Raw genomic sequence first — 22659 nt, 5'->3', positions numbered from 1 at the left:
TATAATTCCTAAAAATTAAATAACCTGCCTACAGGCAAGATGTAAAATAATACCAGTTGCTTAAAGATTTTATTTCCCCCCTAAAGTTAGTCCTAAAATCCAAATAACTGGAGTTTTAATTTAGAGGATGCCTTGCATTTCGAGAAACAATTTAGATATGGTATAAGGGTAAAATCCTAGTGTGAAGAAACACCATGGGACATTTTATTTTTCTTACTTAATTTTGTTTGTACAGATGTCTTTGTTTTATACATGTTATTTAAATTTTCTTATTTAGAAAGTCATACAAAAGACTCAATCATGTGAAAAGTTTGTTTAGTGTGTAAGACACTAGCCCCACCTTGTTATCTCCCCATATTGCTGAATATTTTTGTATGTTTTGAAGATACACAGTTATCTGCAGAGAATAGTAACCTTCATTTTGTCAGAAGCAATAGGAGGTAGTGATTTCTTTGGGCTTTGAAGCCAGTTTTTCCGGGATTTGAGCTCCAGCCTGCCGTTGGTACTTACATGAACTTGAAACCTCCCATTTGCTGTAAATAAGGCATTACACATTACAAAGTTGTTGTGGAAGTTGGTTCTTATACCACCTGGCAAACATTAGCTGCTATCATTGTGGTGGTGGTGAGTATCATCAGCTAGGGTCTCCAAACATGCTTTCATAGCTGCTCATCTCCATCCATTCCTAAGAAGATTTCCTCATCCTGTAGGTTGTGATAAAGTCCAGGGTTATATAGGTGACAATAGATTGGAGCCAGGATTAAGAGTCTTGGCCTTTTGACTCAAGTGTTTGACCTTACTGGTGTAGAGAAAGGAGGATACATAAGGGAATAGAAGTCTACAAAGCATTCCATTGGTTCCACTGTTGTCATGATCTTCATTCTTTCCTTAGATAGCAAATGTTACATGGTCTGAGTTCTGAGAACACACAAGCTTATTTCTTCATCACTATTAGGTAGGCAGTATACCTTTACTGTTTTCTAGAACAGGGGTTGGCAAACTACAGCCTGTGAGCCAAACCCAGCCTCCTGCCTGGTTTTGCAAATAAAGTTTTATTGGAATCCATCCTTCAGTGTCATAACTAAGAAGTTGTGACAGAGATTGTATGGCCCACAGAGCCATGTACAGAAGTTTGTCAGTCTTTCCCTGATCTAGGATGTTAAAATAGTTTGTTTTTAAATTAAAAAATAATATATGTGTAGAGGGAATTACTATTATTTTGTCTTTTTAGGGCCGCATCCATGGCATATGGAAGTTCCCAGGCTAGGGTTCAAATCAGCTGTAGCTGCCTTGCCTACACCACAGCCACAGCAGTGCAAGATCTGAGCCATGTCTGCTACCTACACCACAGCTCACAGCAACGCCAGATCCATAACCCACTGAGCAAGGCCAGGGATCAAACCCATGTCCTCATGGATACTAGTTGGGTTCGTTACCACTGAACCATGATGGGAACTCCTAGAGAGAATTATTAAAGTGACTTTGTTATACCTTGATGCCTATTGCTAGGTTTGTTTTCTATATTTTATTCAGTGTTGTTTTATTGCCCACTCTGGGCCAAGACTTGCCCTCTAGGAAGGAGTTGGGGATACTGAGAATCCACAGCTTATGGCACTGCCTAATGGTAATTGTCAAGGGGCTGTCAGTGAGGAGATTCTGTAACTTATTTCACTGTTGCCCCCACATAGCTAGAGAGTATTTGATTTGCAGAGTGTATTCTGAGCCTTTGCTTGGTTATGTTGTACTCTCCCTAGTATTTACGGATAATTTAACAGACCCATTTTATGACTTTCCTCCCTATAAGAACAACATAAGTTTACTTGTTTTTGGTGCTGTTGTATAAACTGCTTTCATAAAAGTAACTATTGTGGAGTTCCTGTAGTGGTTCAGTGGGGTTAAGAACCTGACTGGTATCCATGAGCATGCAAGTTCAATCCCTTGCTTTGGATTAAGGATCTGATGTTGCTGCAAGCTGCAGCATAGGTCACAGATGTGGCTCAGATATGGCATGTCTGTGGTTGTGGTGTAGGCCGGCAGCTACACTCTGGTTTGACCCCTAGCCTGGGAACTTCCATTTGCCACAGTGCGACCCTAAAAAGAAAGAAACCGCTGTTAATGCTACTAATTAATCATAAGCGGGTACATTATTGAAAGAATTTGATTATAGTAAAAGCTCAGACTAATTAGGATAAGATTCTTCACCTGTAGGAAATTTGGGCAGTAAAAATTTACATTTTGTATTACTTATACTTGGTCATTCCATAAACTTATGAAGTTTATCTGAGGCCTAATGTTGTCTAAGGGTTTTAGGGAATGTATATTTTAACGAATAGAAAAAAAAAATCTGGTTTATATTTAGCATATCCATTTCAAAAAAATGATTGCTTTTAAAGTGCTTGAAAGCAGTGTTTAGACAAGTTTAAAACTAAAAAGTTTCTTTTCACTGTTTCTCCTGAGAGAGATGTCTCCACTGAATTTTGAAGTCAGTGGAGTCAGTATTGATACTGCTTATGATGTAACAAATACATGATTATGTAGAATTGGCTTGTAGAAGATGAGAATTTCTAACCTAAGTCCAAGGGTTTGAGCCAAGTGAGATCTTCTATTTGAGATTAGTACCCTTTACCTCTGCAGTCCACCTGTGTCATCAGAGTTGAATTCAAGTTCATGACTGTTCCCTAAGAGTTCTGGGTAAGTCCTCATATACGTGCATGTAGCATCTAGAGTGTTTTTAATGCTTTAGAGAAGCCTTGGCTTTTAAAGACCTGGTTTTGTTTTTTTTTTTTGTTTTTTGTTTACACACTTTACTTTTTATGTCACCTTCTCTAATTGTTTTCTTTGAGTTTAGAGAGCTATAATGTTCTTTCATCCTAGTATATATAGTTTCTGTTAGATACTGCCTAGTTCTTTCTGGAGTATACATAGGGCTTTGCCAGTAGGCTAAAAATCATTGCTGAGATAGCCACATGTCAGCTGAACATTTCCTTTTACTGTTTCAAAATGTGGAGAAATGACCATATTTGACTGGTAAATTTCAGAGTTTGTTTTCTGATTCTTGGTTTTAGTCTTTTGTCTTAAGTAAGAAAGGTTTCATTACCTTCAGTTTGAAAGGTGCTTTATTCAAAACAAGATCTCTATGTGATTGTTGATAGTTAATTTGGTGCAGGTACCACTACATTTTCTTTTCCAGACATACTGTGAAGTCCTTCATCCTTTCTTTTTTTTCCCCCTTCACTTGTGAAAGATAGTCAGGTAGAAACATAGAGTTTATTAATCATCTCAGTGAAGTTTACCAGCCATTGATGTTTTCTTTCCCATGGCTCCTGTGCCTTACTACAGGACTAATTCAGTTAATTGCGAGTGATTGAGTAAGCATAGTTAATGTTCTAGTGTAGGTTGAAAGTTTTCTGTTTTTAAACCAATAATTTTGATATTATCCTGCTAATTTTTCCTTTATCAAGTATTTTTTGATAATATGTGTTATCAGTATATGATTATAAATTATGCCCTCAATAATCTAGGCAAAATCCCTGCTACTGTAGAGGTTAGATCCAAGTGAATAAAGCACAAAACTATGAAAAAGTAATTTCCATTAGTGGTTAAGTGCTATGAGAAAAATCAAGGTGATGTGATTGTGAAGGAAGAGGGGGCAGTATTAAATAACATGCTCAAGGCAGAAGGATTCTCTAGAGTTTCCTCATCTTCAACTGATGAGCAAGAGCCAGCCAGATGAAGATCACTCTAGGGTAAGACATAGCATGGGCTGTTCCTAAGATGGAAACACATTCAACTTGTTGGAAGAATAGCAAGCTGGCCACTTGGCTAGATCACAAGAGCAAAGGAGCGGGTTATTTGGACTACTAAGAAGTTTTTTCTTTCCCCTCTCTTGGAAAATGTTTTTGGTTAGAGAGAATGAAAATTTTTAAAAATATATATTACTTGAATTGTTACTAAATGTTTTTAGATACGATTGTCTAACATTTCAAAGTGAGTAGAATATTGATGTCCCATCCTGAACTTTTGTTTGTTTTTGTTTTTGTCTTTTTAGGGCCACACTCGCAGCATATGGAATTTCCCAGGCTAGGGGTCGAATCAGAGCTGCAGCTGCCAGTCTACACCACAGCCACAGTAACTCGGGATCCAAGCCGCACCTGTGACCTACACCAGAGCCCATGGTAACGCCAGATCCTTAACCCACTGATCGAGGCCAGAGATCGAACCCCCCATGCTCATGGATACTAATCAGGTTCGTTAAGGGCTGAGCCACAAGCAGGAACTCCCTGAACTTTTGTTATTTAGATTAGAGCCAACTTTTATTTTCAGATCTTGTTAATTTTACGTTACCATATTGAAATTCCAAACTGAGGTTTTGTTTTCCATATGCCTTGTAAGGAGGCCAGGCTGAGGGAGGACCATAGTTGATATATTTCTCTAGTGAATGGAAACCCAACTGTAGTAATATTGTGTACAGTGATTGCTGGTGGTTAACCTCTAAGAGGAGATCATGGATCTAATGGCCCAGAGGTGAGCTGAAATGTTATACTTTATAATCACTATTTTTTCAGTAAAAGTATACATCTTATTTACTCCATCAACTGAGAATTATTTTTTCATACAAGTACAGTATAAAACATAAAACGTAAAATTTTATATTGAAAAACAGACTGCTCTGGTTTGTTCTGAGCAGGCCTCAACACTAGTTTGTCTCATAGTGCATGCTTATACACCTTGAGTGTTGTTATTTTTCTTAAAAGAATGCCCGCTTTGAATTCAGTAAAATATGTTGCAGAAGTAGGAAAAAAAATGTAGCAAATATATGAAGAATCTAATTTCTAGTTTTAAATAATGTAGTTTTAAATCTAGTTTTAAATAATGTAGGGTAATTCTCTATTGCCTTTGACAGAATCGTATTAAAAAATGCAGAGTACGGTAGTACTGGTCTCTTGTTATAAATCACCCAAACAGGAGATCCCGTTGTGGCTCAGTGGTAATGAACCCAATTAGTATCTATGAAGATGCGGTTTTGATCCCTGGCATTGCTCAGTGGGTTAAGGATCTGGTGTTGTCATGAGCTATGGTGGAGGTCACGGATGTGGCTCGGATCCTGCATTGCTGTGGCTGCGGTATAGGCTGGCAGCTGCAGCTCTGATTAAAATCCTAGCGTGGGAACTTCCATGTGCCACAGGTACGGCCCTACAAAGCAAAAAAATTACATACATACATAAAATCACTCAAACATACTACACAATTACTATTTTACTCTATTAACTTGAGTACGTAATAATCATACCACTACTGAAGGCTTAATGGCAGTATTCCTTAGGTGAAAAAAGGATCCTTCTTAGTCTTTCCTTAGTTGTTCTTTACTAAAAGTTCTTCATATCTATAAAAGTTATACTTTTCGAACAAGGAATCTGATTCTTTGCTAATTCAGATGGGCTAGGTTAGTCATTATTATAATAAAGATTAAGAATCACTGTACAGAATGATAGCTTATTGCCTGAAAGTCATTTGTCGCAATGAACAGTACAGATACTTACATTTTTCAAAAGCATACCTCTCCACACACATACTTTTCTAGAAAATAGACTACATTGTATAAAGAACAAATTTAAATTGTGAAAACTTAGCCTGCAAATATAGCAAAGTAGATAAAAGGTCATTTTCCCCCTGCTTTCTCAGCACACTCCCTGGATAACTCTTTTTTGAGTCCAAGTACCTGGCTCAGAACCCACATCTCTCTTCCTCTCTCATTCTTATAATTCTCTCGTGTCATACTATAATTTTTACGTTACTGTCAAGGTGGAACTGCAGTGTATAAATATGTTTCCATATAAAATTTAGAGGACTGACTGGTTGCAGCATTCTGAGTAGTTTTTCTTTTTCATATGTATTAAGAACCCTCCAAAGCCCAACTCTTCCTGTCAATGAAGAAGAACTTTGGAGTATTTTTAAATTAGTTTCTAAGTTTCTATCTTTATTGTTAATTGGGGCCGAGACAGTCCTTTTAACAGTATCCAGTTTTTGTTTCTGTCCTAAGCTATGTAGATTTTGCTGACCTTTATGCAATAAACAAGTTTCTGAAAAAGCGTAAATTGGTTTCTATAGGATGAGTCATTTATTATGTAACAGGAAGTTGCCTTTATAAAAAGATGTAAGCATTCAGGCTCAGTTTATTTCCTGTATTAAGATTATTTTTAAATCAGCCATAACCAGTCAGTTGGGGAGGACCCGAGAGATAGAAATAAAACTCTTTGAAGAATTAGCAATCTGGCATATTTCATCAGGGTCCAATTAGGAGACAGAAAGCACAGTTTATTGTGACTAGAGCAAGTTTAATATAAAGAGATTAAATATAATGAGGCTGGAGTAATGAAGGATTAGCTGGTAAGAAATAAAGAGAACTCTCAAGAATATCAGAGTTAGACATAAGGAGAAGCCACTTCCCCTGATGCTGAGGTGGTGTGCCAGAGGAAAAGGCATTCCCCATTCCTCCCCATACACCTGAGGCTCACTGGATGGCAGAGAATTTGCTGTGGTGTGTTACCAGATGAACTTGCAGTAAATCTGCCTTCACAGGTGCTTGAGAAAGCTATTCTTGAGGAGATGCCTTGTGTCAGACTGTGTACTGGTTGCTGGCCACTGAGTGTGACCCTAAATACTGCAGGAACCTGCTGAGGGACACAGGAGAGTTTCTTCCTCCTACAATGTCTCTCCAGGTCCCTCTCCTGACATGGCTGCCTGCCCTCTGCCTCCGCTAAATGGTCCCAGACACCTATGACTTTACACCTGAAGTTTTTGCACTTAAAGCAGTCTTTGATTCTTGGCTGATCTGATTGGGTAAATTTTTTTTTTTTTTTTTAAATTTTTTTATTTTTTTTTGTCTTTTTGCCTTTTCTTGGGCCGCTGCCATGGCATATGGAGGTTTCCAGGCTAGGGGTCGAATCGGAGCTGTAGCCACCAGCCTACACCAGAGCCACAGCAACGCAGGATCTGAGCCATGTCTGCGACCTACACCACAGCTCATGGCAACACTGGATCCTTAACCCACTGAGCAAGGGCAGGGATTGAACCAGCAACCTCATGGTTCCTAGTCGGATTCATTAACAACTGCACCACGATGGGAACTCCGATTGGGTAAATGTTAATCAGCCATCCTAGTTACCCAGTTGATATGATAAGACTTAAGACTCTCTTTACAGTGAGTCCATTTATGTGAACTGTAAAAACTCATGTTTCAGAGACTTTGTCTTAACTGTCTTCCATAGAGCTTTTACCCAGCCAAAGTCTCTAAATTAATGTGTACAAGTGAAAAATCTGGAAAACAGAAGCTATCTCCTTACCCTCCAGGGGAAAAACAAAAATACCCTTCTGAAGGTTTTGAGGTCTCCTAGAATGCCTGAAGTTTCTGTGCTCCTAGGAGTCAGGGTATGGTAGATAAACATGAGTCCAACATCAGGACAAAAGATGGTTTTCATAAAGTTGGGTCGACTTGTAATAGCAAAAGTTATTTTTTGATAAAGTTTAAATATTACATGGGAGCCATTAGGGTAGAATTATGTGAGGAAGGTTTGGGAAAAATGTATTTTCATTTTTATGGCCTCACCAGTTTCTTTCAATAATTGCCAGTGATGGTAGGCTAATTCTGTGTGTCTAAATTCTTATTGTCTTGTAGTAGACTTAACAGTCAAATTTGGTCATATTAGAACATTTAAAGTGTTTGGAAAAGTTGATTACTATGTTCTGTACTATTACTCTAGATCTACATTGCCTAACACCATTGCCGCTTAGCCACATGTGAAGTGTCGCTAGTGGCATTTGAAATGTGGCCAGCCTAAATTGTATTCTAAGTGTCTATTTTCAGTATGAAGTATGCGTTGGATTTGGATGACTGAGTACACGAAAAAGAATGTGTGAAATACTTCATTAATAATTTGTATTGATTACTTAAATAATATTTGGCCATATTGGGTTAAATTAAATATATTGTTTTCTCCCTGTTTATTTAATATGGATCCTAGAAAATTTTAAATTACATAAATGACTTGCTTCATAATTCTGTTAACTGCACTGCTTTAGATGTACATGTACTGAATAGTGCCTCCATCTTTTGGTAGGTAACGGAAATGCAGTAAAAGGAAGGAATGATTTTTCCAGACCTTAATTACATGAAAAATTTAATAAAATGATGAGTTCCACCCATCTGAAATGTTATGTTGTAAAAAGAATATTAAAGAAAAGTACTAATATTGTATGAAAATTAGCCAAAGATGAAATGAAAATACTTAGTGGAAGTTTAGTGTGCTATGCAGAGCAAGAGCCCTATTGAACAACAGTCTTGATTATCGTTGGGGATGTTCAGATTAAAGTATTATTGATTCTGAGTTATCAGGACGATAGTTATCATTAATGTCACTTAGTCATATTTTATTTATTTATTTTGTCTTTTTGCCTTTTCTAGGGCCACTTCCTGCAGCATATGGAGGTTCCCAGGCTGGAGGTGTAATCGGAGCTGTAGCCATCGGCCTACGCCAGAGCCACAGCAAAGCGGGATCCGAGCTGCATCTGCGACCCACACCACAGCACACAGCAATGCCAGATCCTTAACCCACTGAGCAAGGCCAGGGATCAAACCTGCAACCTCATGGTTCCTAGTGGGATTCATTAACCACCGTGCCACGACGGGAACTCCGAGTCACATTTTAAATTTAGGTTTTAAAGTTATAAGGAAGAAGAAAATCAATTGGAAATGGTTGTATTTTGATCTTTTTTAAGCAAATAGTTGGAAGTTTATTGCAGAGCACCAGAAGTCTGTAGAACTGTTTTAAAAAAGTATGTAGTTATTTATGCTCATTCTCTTTCTTCAAAATGATCATGTTAGTATCTTTTGCATTTTTTTAATGCAAAGAATGTGGGGAGAATTTATTTTGTATTGCCCTATTCTGAAGCACCTGGAGCAATTTGGGGATAAGGTTTAGTTGTATGTATTTATAGTTAGACTAATTGTATGTGATATTTTATTACATAAGCAGTAGCTAAAAATTTTAACCTTTTTATCATTAAAAGTAGTTCATTCTGATTTGAGTTAGAAAATATGGCTTTGTAATTTTTTTCTAAAAGACTGTTTTACTTACATGTGGCTCATTTAAAATATATATATATGTATATATTAAATTTAAAACTGAAATACACTCCCACAGAGTAGTTAAACGAGTATGAAAATAGAGACTCGGTAGAAGATTGCTAATAATGTGCATTAATAGAACCAAATTCTTTGTTTAAAGTTAGACTTAATTCCATTTTTAAAATAATGAACATTATTTTAAAATATTTTAACCTTTAAAATATCTAAAGACATTTCAATCTGTGTAGGTACTATGTAAATATTTTCTAATGAAAGTTGAAATAATGGAGAAAAATCTACTGTTTCTCTGGGCTTGGGCTGATTTGTTTGCTTCTTTCCCTGAACCACTGTTGGCCTTAGTCCATCTATAGATCTTTCTCCTTGTAGTGTGGGCATGTATTTGTGGATCTGCAGAGAGTTACCTTTAATACCTCAGTGGTGTCACACCACATATATTCTGCAGTTTGTTCCTCGTATTGGGGGGGGGGCTTTTTTCATATCTCTCGTTAAAACTATTTAATTGTAACTTGTTTTAATATTTTAGTTTTTATCTTTGTTATGAAAGCCACATATGCTCATTAGAACAAGTAAAATTGACGAAATCTGCCCACTCCACCTCTTCCCATTTCTCACTGTCTTGAATTAAGCTTTTCTTCACAGTCAAACATGTAGCATTATACAAATCTGTGTGTTTTTAAAATAATTTTATCGTTCAAGCTCTGCACTTTATCCCCCAGCAGTAGCTTATTTTATTTAACGCAGTTAAATATCCTTCCAGCTTATTACTATTTTGATGAGAAATTTTCCATATTACAGAAAGTCTGTTTCTAGGTCTTCATGCAAAATAGTGTTGTATAAGCATTTTCATCCTCGATTTCATTCTAGAAGAATTTAATTTCTCTTTTCATTTCTAAAAGGATTAAAGAGTGTGCTGGTATTTAAATTTTTTCATGGGTTAGTGTCAGATTACTTTCCAGAAGTAGTTTGTACATTTGTTTCTCAGAATTCCATATTTACCACTCTGATGGTTCTAAAATGGTTACTCCTGATTTTAAATTGACAATTTCCTGACTGGTAGTGGAACTGAGCATCTTTTTGTAATATTAATGATCATTGGATTTCTTCCTCAGTGAACTTCCTGGTTCATGTCTGTTGCTCATTTTTCCGTTGGGTTTTTTTTTTTTTTTTTTCTTCAGTTTTTCATCAGTTAGTAGTAGCTCTTTTGGTAAATGAAAGTCTGCATAATATCTTTTTCTGTGCAATTAACGTTTTCAGTCTAGTGAATTCATTTTTTTTTTTCTTCTATGGCTTTTGAATTTTTATCTTGCTTATTTAGTCTAAGACTGTATAGACTTAATTTTTAATGCTATTGTTGCTGGCACATTTTCTTTTCGTTCCATCTGATTGTTAAGGATGTTAAAAAATATGTTGTTTTTTTTAAAAACATAATTAAAATTCTCTTATTTCAAATAATTTTTTAGTATTCTTTTATACTCACTAAAGTCCCCCCCCCCACTATTTCAGGTGCATTATGTCATGATTGTGTCATCTGAGCCTCCACATAGTGGTAAATAACAGTAGTGTTGGCAGGTATCACTGTGCTTTTACTAATTTTAGAGTACATACATTCAGCATCTCACTACTTAATGTGGAATAGCTCTTGGTTTTGGACAGTGGTCCCATTATTAATTGCATTGCCTGTATCTTTGCTTTACTAGTGGTTTTGTTAGGAGTGGCTGTTGATTGTTTTCACTTGCCTCTTTGGCCAGTATTAACATTTTTTTTCTGTAATGTTTGGATGTAATTATGTGATGGATTTCTAATGTTGAACTAGCCTTTCACTCTTGAAACAACCCTGGCCAGTATATAGTAATAATTCAAATATCGAGAATTGGCTATTATATAATAATTTTTACTGCAGTGCTCCCTTAGCCAGTTTTATTTAGAATTTTTCCTCCATTCATGTTTTAAAATACCTTTTGTGGAGTTCCTGTCATGATGCAGTGGAAACAAATCCATCTAGGAACCATGAGGTTGAGGGTTTGATCCCTGGCCTCGCTCAGTGGGTTAAGGATCCGACAGTGCTGTCAGCTGTGGTGTAGGTCGCAGATGCTGCTCGGATCTGGCATTGCTCTGGCTATGGCGTAGGCCTTTTTGTACTGTTAATTGTCGAGGTTTGAGTGTTAAGGTTCTGTTAGCCTCAGATTAAATCGCTGATCAATGAATGTTGAAAATTTTTTGGATAGGTACACAAGATTTTTATGATATTCTTCTCTGTATTACTATGTGTGTTTGGAATTTTCTGTAATAAAAAGTTTTTAAAAATTAGGGATTTTCTGTATTTTTCTATGGTCTAGGGTAATTGAAGAAACAAATTATCTGGTTTTTTCAGAGTTGGAAAAACTTAGCCACAGAACCTTCTATACCTAATACCTTTTTATTATTTTTTATTTTTTCTCTTTTTGTCTTTTCTAGGGCTGAACCTATGGCATGTGGAGGTTACCAGGGTAGGGGTCGAATCAGAGCTGTAGCCACTGGCCTACTCCAGAGCCACAGCAACACAGGATCCGAGCCGCATCTGCGACCTGCATCACAGATCCTTAACCCACTGGACGAGGCCAGGGATCGAACCTGCAACCTCATGGTTCCTAGTCAGATTCGTTACCCACTCCCCTAATACCTTTTTAAATGGTGGATCTTGATCTGTCTTTTTACATGAGATGTATTTTTTGGCCTCTTTTAAAAAAATAAATATAGGGAGTTCCTGTCATGGATCAATGGAAGTGAATCCTACTAGTATCCATGAGGATATGGGTTCAGTCCTTGGCCCTGCTCAGTGGGTTAAGGATCCAGCGTTGCCGAGAGCTGTGGTGTAGGTCACAGGGATGGCTCGAATCTGGATTTTGGATGGCCCAGCAGCCGTAGCTCCAATTTGACCCCTAGCTTGGGAACTTCCATATGCCACACTGTGGCCCTAAATAAATAAATAAATAAATATCGTCCCTTTATAATTTGTATTTTTCTGGAGAAACTGTTGATGGACATTTAGTTTTGATTGTTTATTGTTAGTAAAACTGAGAATACTCTAAGAATGTCTTCTTGGACATATAGATATTTCTCTAGGATGAACCTAAGAGTAGGATTGCAGGTTATTGCATATTTGCATCTTTTTTGTTTGAGTAAATAACTCCCATTTTCCCCTCAAGTAGTTGTATACTTAATTTTTATATTTCTTTTTACCATCCTTGTATGAGTGTTTCCCCATGTCCTTCCTTTCAGTTGATGTTATTTGAAAATTCTTATGAATAATGAGATCATTTCTATTTATTTGCATTTCCCTAGTTGCTAGTGAGGTTGAATATGTTTTTATGTTGTTTGTGTATCCTTTTTGGTGAATTGCCACTTACCAAGGAATTTGTTCTTTTTTTTTTTTTAAATTATGTCTTTTAAACTAATGTTCTGAAATTTCCTTAAATAGTCTTAAGTATCACATTCTCATTTTATGTATTGTTAGATCAATATACAGTCTTAATATTGAACTCTTATGACAGGTCAAATTGCTAATATTCAGTTGTTGGAATTTCAGAAATATTTCATTTGGTTCAACCTGATATTTTTCCAATTTTTTGCATGCATGTTTTATGTATTCACTTGTTGATGTATTATGGCTTTTGTGCATTGCACCTCTATTTTCGGTAATAAAATTTTTAATATATATTATATGTTTAGGACTTAATTCGCTCTGAAATTGGTTTATATTTGTCATTGATATGCATAGAGATCTAATTTTTCTAAATTTGTGAACAATTGTCCTAACATAATTGTCCTAACATTAAAATGTATTCTTTTCCAATAATTTTGGGCTGCTGCTTCCATAATAATCTTTGGTACTGTGGATGTATTTCTCCATTTTCTGTTTCGTCACATTGATCTATTTGTCTCTTCCTATGTCAGTACCACTCTAACCCCCTTTTTTTTTTTTTTTTTTTTTTTGTCTTTTTAAGGGCCACTCTCATGGCATATGGAGGTTCCCAGGCTAGGGGTCAAATTGAGCTGTAGCCGATGGCCTATTCCCCAACCACAGCAATGCCAGATCTGAACCTGTGCCATGGCTCATGGCAACGCCAGATCCTTAACCCAGTGAGCAAGGCCAGGGATCAAACCCCCATCCTCATTGTGCTAGTTGGGTTCCTAATATGCTGAGCCACAACAGGAACTCCACTCTAATCTTAATTACTTGGTTTTTACAATATTTTAATAGGTTAGAGCAAGTCCCTTGTCATCCTTTTTGTCATTGTCTGGGCTATTCTTACATTCTTTACAAATGATGTTCACAATCATCTTATGTTCATAATTTTTTATTTTGCTGCTTTATAGTCTCCGGAGCAGAGAGGAGGAGAGAACTACTAAACCCGGGGCAATCTCAACTCCTGTAAAGCATGCAGATGATCATACATCTAAAACAGTGGAAGAAGTTATAGTTGAAAGAAATGAGAAACAAGCACCCACTCTTCCAGGTATGCCTAGAAAATCCAAAGTGCAGGAAAACATCTGTAGTTTGGTGAAATTATCAGTATTCATAGAAAATATAAAGATGCAGTTATTATTACTGCTGCTAAATACCTACTACCCACATGTGAATTTTTCTGTACTTGACTGCCAACATTTTCTTTGGGGTAGGAGGTTGGCATAGATTAGGAGATTTTCATGAATGTTTTTTAGTTTTGTTAACTATCCAGGTAGAAATTATTTGTGTTCAACAGTAATTTACAGTGAGTGAATCTGTTTTCTAGCATTAAACAGAAACATTAGATTGGCTTAAGATATTTTTAAAAGTTATCTTGCCTATTGAAAGTGTTTTCACAAATACTTTATAAAGTATATTGTGTAAGGATGTATATTAGACCACACACAGGAATTTGCAAGGTTCTGCTATCTGGCTGTTGGAAAGGCCTGGAGATTCTGATTCTAATCTCTCTCAAGTCTTCCTTTCAGATTCTCTTTGCTCTGCTTGTTTAATGGCAGCACTGTCAATATTTAAAGTAAATTTTAGGAGTTCCCATTGTGGCTCAGTGGAAACGAATCTGACTAGCATCCATGAGGATGTAGGTTTGATCCCTGGCCTCACCTGGTGGGGGTGGGTTAAGGATCCGGTGTTGTGGTGAGGTATGATGCCTAGGTCACAGATGTGGCTCGGATTCGCATTGCTGTGGCTATGGTGTAGGCCAGAGGCTACAGCTCCAATTGGACCCCTAGCCTGGGAACCTCTATATGCCGCAGGTGCAGCCCTAAAAAGACAAAAATAAATAAATAAATTTATTTTACCACAGTGTAGAAAGAAGGCTAATTTGACAGTCTTAACAGAGAGATATAGGGATTCTTTCCCTCTCTTTTTTTTAAATGGCTGCACCTGTGGCTTGTGGAAGTCCCCAGGCTAGGGGTCAAATCAGAGCTGCAGCTGCTGGTCTATGCCACAGCCATGCCAGATCTGAGCTGTGTCTTTAACCTACACCACAGCTCATTGCAACGCCAGGTCCTTAACCTGCTGAGCAAGGCCACAGATTGAACCCACATCCTCATGGACACTGTGTCAGATTCTTAACCCACTAAGCCACAACATGTTAAGAAATCTTGAAAATAGATTTTTCAAACTTTAACAAGTGGAGCTATGGAAAAGACAGGTGAACATGTAACATGTATACTTGTAAAGAATTCAGAATTTATAACTATGAACTGTACTCTAATAGTATGGTGAACTTGCTTGCCCATTGTCCCACAGGTCTTAAGTAGAGTTAGGATCTGAATGCAGATAGTACAGCCTATACTCTTAGTCACCCACAGTATGTATGATAAATATGTTACTGATCAGCTTCTCTGAACTTATGTTTTTGCTGTATTTTGTAGACTTCTTATTGTTTGGTTATTTTAGTGGTTGCTTACATTATTATTCCATTTTGTAAAGTGATTCCTACACAGTTGAAATTTTCTTTTAGAACCAAAGCCTGTGTATGCCCAAGTTGGACAACCAGACGTGGATTTACCTGTCAGTCCATCTGATGGTATCCTACCTAATTCAACTCATGAAGATGGAATTCTTCGGTAACATGACTTTAACCTTATGTTGTCTTCTCTGCCCATCACTAAGCATAATTTAAAGTGAAAATTCAATTATGAATGAAATTTACATAAACTTGAAAAAATAGTATATACTGTTTAATGCTATGGTTAGGGTTTTGTTTGGATTTTTTAAATTATTTATATGATAGAATCAGAAATTAGAGAACAGCAGAGAAACATTCGGATGTTTACTTCTCTCTCACCACTGTTTTTAGGTGAGGGATTACAAAATTAGAAAATTGTTTTCTATTTGAACATAAGAATTTTCACAGGCACTAAAAATCCCTAGCGTTTTGGTTTTTTGGTTGTTGTTCTTTTTTTTTTTTTTTAAGAAATTAGTGTTTTCTTCCTGTCTCAGCACTATTAACATTCAGGGCCAGGTCATTGTTCATCATGGTGGACTGTCCTATACACTTTGGCGTGCTTAGCATCATCCTTGGTCACGGGCTGCCAGCAGCACATGCCCCAGTTGTATTACTAAAATTATCTCCAGATGTTGCCACATGTTTCCTGCAGGCAGAATCACCTCTGGTGGAGAATCTGTTCTAGATTAGTCAGCAATTCAAAAGTAAGTTTTTGATATTACACACCTTTTAATAGTTTACATTTTATATACTTAGATTGAGGTATAAATTTTATAATGGGATTTCAAACCGTCATGATCATCAGATTAGTTTTTTGTTGCCCCTGTGGTAAAGGGGACATGATGTGAGTAATGGAAAATTACTTTTCCTGAAGTAGGTTAGATCTAGACCCCTGCTCTTATCTGTTTTCTCTGCTAAAGAAAATTTGGTTGTTAACAGTAAGACCCTACTTGGTAGAGAGAAATACCTCCTGAAATAGGTGAGTATCACAAGTTGAAAATTGTACGTTTTTATTATTAGGTAACTGGTAATTCAGAATTTTATAAATTGTGAAGGAACTGACCCTTCTTTTCCTTTCTTGAAAATTGCCTGAGAGGGTCCCTGACTCTTTAAATTGTAAGAAAACTGGAATGATTAGATTCCACTGACCTGTTTCCCTGAGATAGCCCTGAAGAACAGATACCAAAGAGAATTGAGGATGTGAGCAGGATTTATAACTAAGCCCAGAAAGGTGTGGTTATTCATTCACGTTCAGCAAATGGATATGAGGCAGAAGTAGTGAGTCCGCTCTTTGCTGTTATGTAAAGTATTAGGCATCTAGGGCACAAGACCCTGAGATTGTATCTAAAGCTGTCCTTGAACAGTGGTTTTTAAAAGGCAGATTTTACTGAAGGGTGCAGACTGTACACTAGGTTGGTCATGGTTAGGAGAGGACTTTAAGGAAATGTTTAAAAAAGCTCTCTGTGCAGTTGACTTGGGAGAGGAATTTGGAGAAGGTGCTTTACACAGGTGGAAAGTAGGATCCCACAACACAAGGAACTCACACCCCCCATAATAAGACTGGTAAATAGTTTCAGGGAAACTAAGGATACCACCAGTCCTGGCAGTAAGTAACCTCACCTGACCTGCCAGCTCTTAGCTTTATGTCTAGATAATGTTGGTTCCACATGAAGAAAACTGGATCAAATGTGAATACAAGTTCTGAAAGCTATGGTGGTCTTTAGTTAGTTTTATAGAACTAGATATCTCTGGTCCCTCAACTCATTCATCCATGTGTTTGATTTGTGGTTTTTAGTTACTATTCCTAATTATTTGTTCATTGTTACTTAGTAAATTAAGAGGGAAATGACTTTTTCTACATTATATAACAGTTAAAAGAATTGCATGTCTTCTTGGCTCAGAGTGTGGGATGGTTATGGAAACTAGGAAGGGGTGATTTGTAATTACGTATGTAAGTTGTAATTAATTACCCTAAAGGACAGTGTGTGGTTATGTTTCTGTTTAGGCATTCTTCTGAGGCTTTCTTCAGTATTCGTTTTAGGAATGCCACAAGTTTTGATGTTACACTGGTAAAAGAAGAATGTGCCTGCATTAATTCTTTTCCATTCTCTCTCTGTTAAGAAGGGGGCAGAGATTAAATATGGGGCTAATCCAAAAAAGCTGAATGATGATAAGTTTTTCCTTTAAAATTCAAAGGGGCTGCAGAGTAAGTGATCTGTGTGAACTACCCAGAGTCCCCCAACTGCAAAGTTTCAAAACTAGTGTTTATTGGTTGTAGAATATAATACTTAGAGCCTAATTTTGAGTTCCTGACTTTAGGAAAATTTGTCAATTTATGCTTCAGGTTCTGCCTTTGTAAAGCAGTACTTCTCAGTTATTCAGTAGAGATTGTGTGGTATGAATTGGGATGGAAAAAATGGAAGATTTTTTAGCTATTGGTAATGTACCATATATAATCAAGATTCAGCATTGGGAAAACATTGTTTTTATGAAGTAATTTTATAAATTATTATATAAAACAGTACTTACATATTTAACATGGATATTTCAAAACTTATTTTGTTAATCAAAATTTTTTTTAAAGTGGTATTAATTCTGATTTGGAATTCTGGAAATTTCAGAGGGACCATGGTCCTTATTCTAAATATGGTCTTCGTTGTAACAATTTGCTATAACTTTTCAAGCTTCCTTTAACTGTTTCAAATGAAATACTTGCTTTAACAGGCCCAGCATGAAGTTAGTAAAATTCAGAAAAGGTGATAGTGTGGGTTTGCGACTGGCTGGTGGAAATGACGTTGGAATATTTGTAGCTGGCGTTCTTGAAGACAGCCCTGCTGCCAAAGAAGGCTTAGAAGAGGGTGATCAGATTCTCAGGGTATGTCAGTGTCTCAACTCATGTGGTTTCAGAATACTTAGAACTCTAGAGAAAGACATCAAACACAGCGGACCTATTATAATTAGCTTGTAATCTCTTATAAGTCTTGAACCTATTAAACCTTCAGATTAAGAATCCATCAGATCTTGGTTGTATTGGACTTGGCCCTTCCCAGCCCACATTTCTGATTGGGTTTTTATTATTATTATTATTACTACTGTTATTATTATTACTATTATTATAGTTGATTTATAATGTTCTGTCAGTTTCTGCTGTGCAACAAAATGACCCAATTATACATACACATATATGCATTCTTTTTCTCGTAGTATCTTCCGTCATGTTCCATCACAAGTGATTGGATATAGTTCCCTGTTCTCTATAGGGGGACCTCATTGCTTATCTATTCCAGATGCAATATTTGGTGTCTACTAACCCCAAACTCCCAGTCCATCCTACTCCCTCCCTCTTGGCAATCACAGGTCTCTTCTCTCTGTCCATGAGTTTGATTCTGTTCTGTGGATAGGTTCATTTGTGCCATATTTTAGATTCTACATGTAAGTGATATCATATGGTATTTGTCTTTTTCTAACTTATTTCACTTAGTATGAGAATCACTGGTTCCGTCCATGTTGCTGCAAATGGCATTATTTTGTTCTTTTTTATGGCTGAGTAGTATTCCATTGTATATATGTACCACATCTTCTTAATCCATTCATCTGTCTGGACATTTGGGTTGTTTCCATGTCTTGGCTCTTGTGAATAGTGCTTCAGTGAACATAGGGATGCATGTATTTTTTTGAAGGAAAGTGTTGTTTGAAAATATGCCCAGGAACAGGATTGCTGGATCATGTGGTAATTCCATATTTAATTCTCTGAGGTACCTCCATACTGTTTCCCATAGTGGTTGTACCAGTTTACATTCCCACCAACAGTGTAGGAGGGTTCTCTTTTCTTCATACCCTCTCTATCATTTATTATATATAGACTTATTAATGATAGCCATTCTAACTGGTGTGAGGTGATACTTCATTGTAGTTTTGATTTGCATTTCTCTAATAATTAGGGCATTTTTTCACATGCCTGTTGGCCATCTGTCCTAGCCACATCAATCATCAAAAAAAATAAAAAAGCTATCCAAATTGGAAAAGAGGAGGTATAATTGTTACTATATTCAGACGACATGATACTAATATACAGAAAACCCTAATGACTCCACACAGAAACTACTCGAACTGATCAACAAATGCAGTCAAGTAGCATGATACAAGATTAATATTCAGAAATCAGTTGCGTTTCTCTATACTAACAATGAAATATTAGAAAAGGAATATAAAAATATAGTACCTTTAAAAATCGACCCCCAAAAATTAAATACCCAGGAATAAACCTAACCAAGGAGGTGAAAGACTTACAATACACTGAGAACTATAAAACATTAATCGAGGAAATTAAAGAGGATTCAAAGAAATGGAAAGATATTCCATGCTTCTGGATTGGAAGAATTAATATTGTTATAATGGCCATACTACCCAAAGCAATCTACAGATTAAGTGCAGTTCCTATCAAATTACCCATGATATTTTTTCACAGAATTAGAACAAATAATCCAAAAATTTATATGGAACCCAAAAGACCCAGAATTGCCAAAGCAAACTTCAAGGAAAAAAAACCAAGCAGAGGCATAAATCTCCCAGACTTCAGACAATATTACAAAGCTACAGTAATCAAGGCAGTGTGGTACTGGTACAAAAATAGACATACAGACCAATGGAACAGAATCGAGAACCTAGAAATAAACCCAGACACATGTGGTCAATTAATCATCGACAAAGGAGGCAAGAATATAAAATGGGAAAAGGAGAGTTTCTTTGGCCAGTGGTGCTGGGAAAACTGGACCACTGCATGTAAATCATTGAAACTAGAACACACCCTCACACTGCACAAAAACAAACTCAAAATGTCTTAAAGACTTAAACATAAGACGACACCATCAAACTCCTAGAAGAGAACATAGGCAAAACATTCTCTAACATCAACTGTATAAATGTTTTCTTAGGTCAGTCTCCCTCCCAAGGCAACAGAAATAAAAACAAAAATAAACCAATGGGATCTAATCAAACTTACAAGCTTTTGCACAGCAAGGGAAACCATAAAAAAAAAAAAAAAAAAAGGGAGAGTGGGAGAAAATAGTTTTTTTTGTTTGTTTGTTTTTGTTTTTGTTTTTTTGCCTTTTGTCGTTGTTGTTTGTTGTTGTTGCTATCTCTTGGGCCGCTTCCGCGGCATATGGAGGTTCCCAGGCCAGGGGTTGAATCGGAGCTGTAGCCACCGGCCTATGCCAGAGCCACAGCAACGCGGGATCCGAGCCGCGTCTGCAACCTACACCACAGCTCACGGCAACGCCGGATCGTTAACCCACTGAGCAAGGGCAGGGACCGAACCTGCAACCTCATGGTTCCTAGTCGGATTCGTTAACCACTGCGCCACAACGGGAACTCCAGAAAATAGTTTTAAACAGTGCAGCCGACAAGTGCTCAATCTCCAAAATATATAAACAACTCATAAAACTCAACAGCAATAAAACAAACAATCCAGTTGAAAAATGGGCAGAAGACCTAAATAGACTTTATTTTTACAGACACACATGCGGCATATGGAAGTTCCCAGGCTAGGGATTGAATCAGAGCTGCAGCTGCTGGCCACAGACACAGCAATTCCAGATCCAAGTCATCTCTGCAACTTACACCACAGCTTGAGGCCATGCTGGATCCTTGACCCATTCATTGAGCAAGGCCATGGATCAAACCCGAACCCTCATGGATACTAGTTGGGTTCTTAGCCCACTAAATCTCAATAGGAACTTCTCCCATTTGTGCTTGTTTACCGCTTATGTTAAGTGTTTCTACACATGGTGGTGTTTCGGATTCATTTTAATCATTCATGTTCATAGAACCTACAAAAAGATAAATGTTAGATCCCTGTAATAGCCACTAGTTAATTAAGTTGACCTAAACATTTAGGCTAGTATGACTCTGCTGTGGGCCACAACTTGCCAGTAGGTGAACATCAGGTGTTCCTCCCTAGTGGAAGTAATCTTTGCAGCAGACCATGTGGCCTGTGGGACCTTCTTTACCCCAGAGACGGCTTGGGTATGAGGAGATGAGGTTTCCATCATGCACATTCGTAAGCTTCACTCTGGCTCTCAAGTTTCATACCCCACAAGATAAAGAGTTAGGAAAGCCCAGTTTTGACCTTCTTGAGTAATTTTTTTTTTTTTTTTTTTTTGGCTGCATTTTCGGCATATGGAGGTTCCTCAGGCTGAGATCGAATCTTAGACACCTTGGAGATATTACCAGTGGCCACAGCAGGAACTCCTTAAGTAATCCTTTCTGAAGAGCTTTCTTCCTTGGATTCAATAACACTGCATTCTCTCATCATTCTTCCTAAAACTTGGGAAATGTCAGCAGTCCCCTGCTCCTGTCTTGCTACCCAGTCTCCTTCTTGGGTTTGGTCAGTTCAGGCAGCAGCCCACAATCAGAAACTTTTTTCCCTCTTATCTCTCTCTGAGTTCCCTCAGAATTGTGCCAGCTGCCTGTGGCCACTTTCATTCTGCTCCTTTCCCTTCAAACTTTGCATGTCAAAAAGTCAAGGCACCATTTCTGGCTTACTGACCTCTGTCTGACATTGTATTGTGATTCTTCCTGATTATATTTACATTATTCTCAGATTCAGTGTGGATCATTAAACAGACCTATTCTCTTACCCACCTCATACCCTGAAGTATTCAGAGCATAACATCATTTAAAAAGTTTTCCTTGATGATTTATTTTTGTTTTGTATCAAAGGTTGTACATGTTGCAATTTTTTCTTTAATGTGGAAAATTTCTAGAAGATGAATTGAAGAAAATCTATTTGTAATCCTGCACAGAATCACTGATGACATTTTGATATGTTACATTTTTGCTCCTTAGGAGCATCTAATATAAGTAAATATTGACTTTGCAGACATTGGGCCTCATATAGTCTCAATGCCTCATACAGATGCCCTTACTGCGATGGCATAGTACATGCATTATTTCTTCTGTTTCCTTTTGATTTCTTTTTCAGAGGCTAATAAAAAGTAGGGCTCTTACATAAACATTCACAAAACTTAAAACGTTGCCAGGGCAGAGGGAGTGGAATGGACAGGGAGTTTGTGGTTGGTGGATGCAAACTGTAACACTTGGAATGGATGGGCAATAGGGTTTTGCTGTACAGCACAGGGAACTGTGTATGATTAGGTCACTTTGTTGTACACAAAAATTGAAAAACATTGTAAATCAACGCTACTTAAAAAAAGAGAAGTAGAGGCTGAGCAAAATTAAGCAACTTGTTCTCAGAACTGTTTTCAAATTTGTGTGGCTTTAATCAACTCACTCTTCTTTTTCCTTGATGCTAAATAGAAGAGCCAAAAAGAAAAATTTTTTTTTCTGAAGTCACTCCAAAGTTTATAAGCCATGTTGTATGTTTAGATATCCACAGTTTTATCTGCTCCCTGTTCCTATCACTTCATTAATGTAGTATTATATTTTTTGCATGTTTAGCTATTCAAAAACCATCTTTTTCCTGAGTTCTCAGTGTTGGAAAACCATATGGGAATGTTAAACTGTTTAAATCATCCATTTGATGTTCCTGCAACC

The 22659-nt window shown here is 37.1% G+C and overlaps 1 protein-coding gene across 15 annotated transcripts in view; it reads left to right on the top strand.

The window, feature by feature from the left end:
* The window catches only part of TJP1 (tight junction protein 1), a 265471-nt gene that overhangs the window by 202897 nt on the left and 39915 nt on the right, over positions 1-22659 (top strand). For all 15 annotated transcript variants that reach the window (XM_021098856.1, XM_021098848.1, XM_021098843.1 and 12 more), the window contains 3 exons: positions 13502-13641; positions 15118-15223; positions 17830-17980. In XM_021098856.1, the coding sequence (XP_020954515.1) occupies positions 13502-13641; positions 15118-15223; positions 17830-17980 (397 nt within the window). The remainder of the gene's footprint in view (positions 1-13501; positions 13642-15117; positions 15224-17829; positions 17981-22659) is intronic.

The sequence above is a fragment of the Sus scrofa genome, chromosome 1 (genome assembly GCF_000003025.6).
Source record: "Sus scrofa isolate TJ Tabasco breed Duroc chromosome 1, Sscrofa11.1, whole genome shotgun sequence".
Lineage (NCBI taxonomy): Eukaryota > Metazoa > Chordata > Mammalia > Artiodactyla > Suidae > Sus > Sus scrofa.
This window is presented reverse-complemented; position numbering and strand designations above follow the sequence as displayed.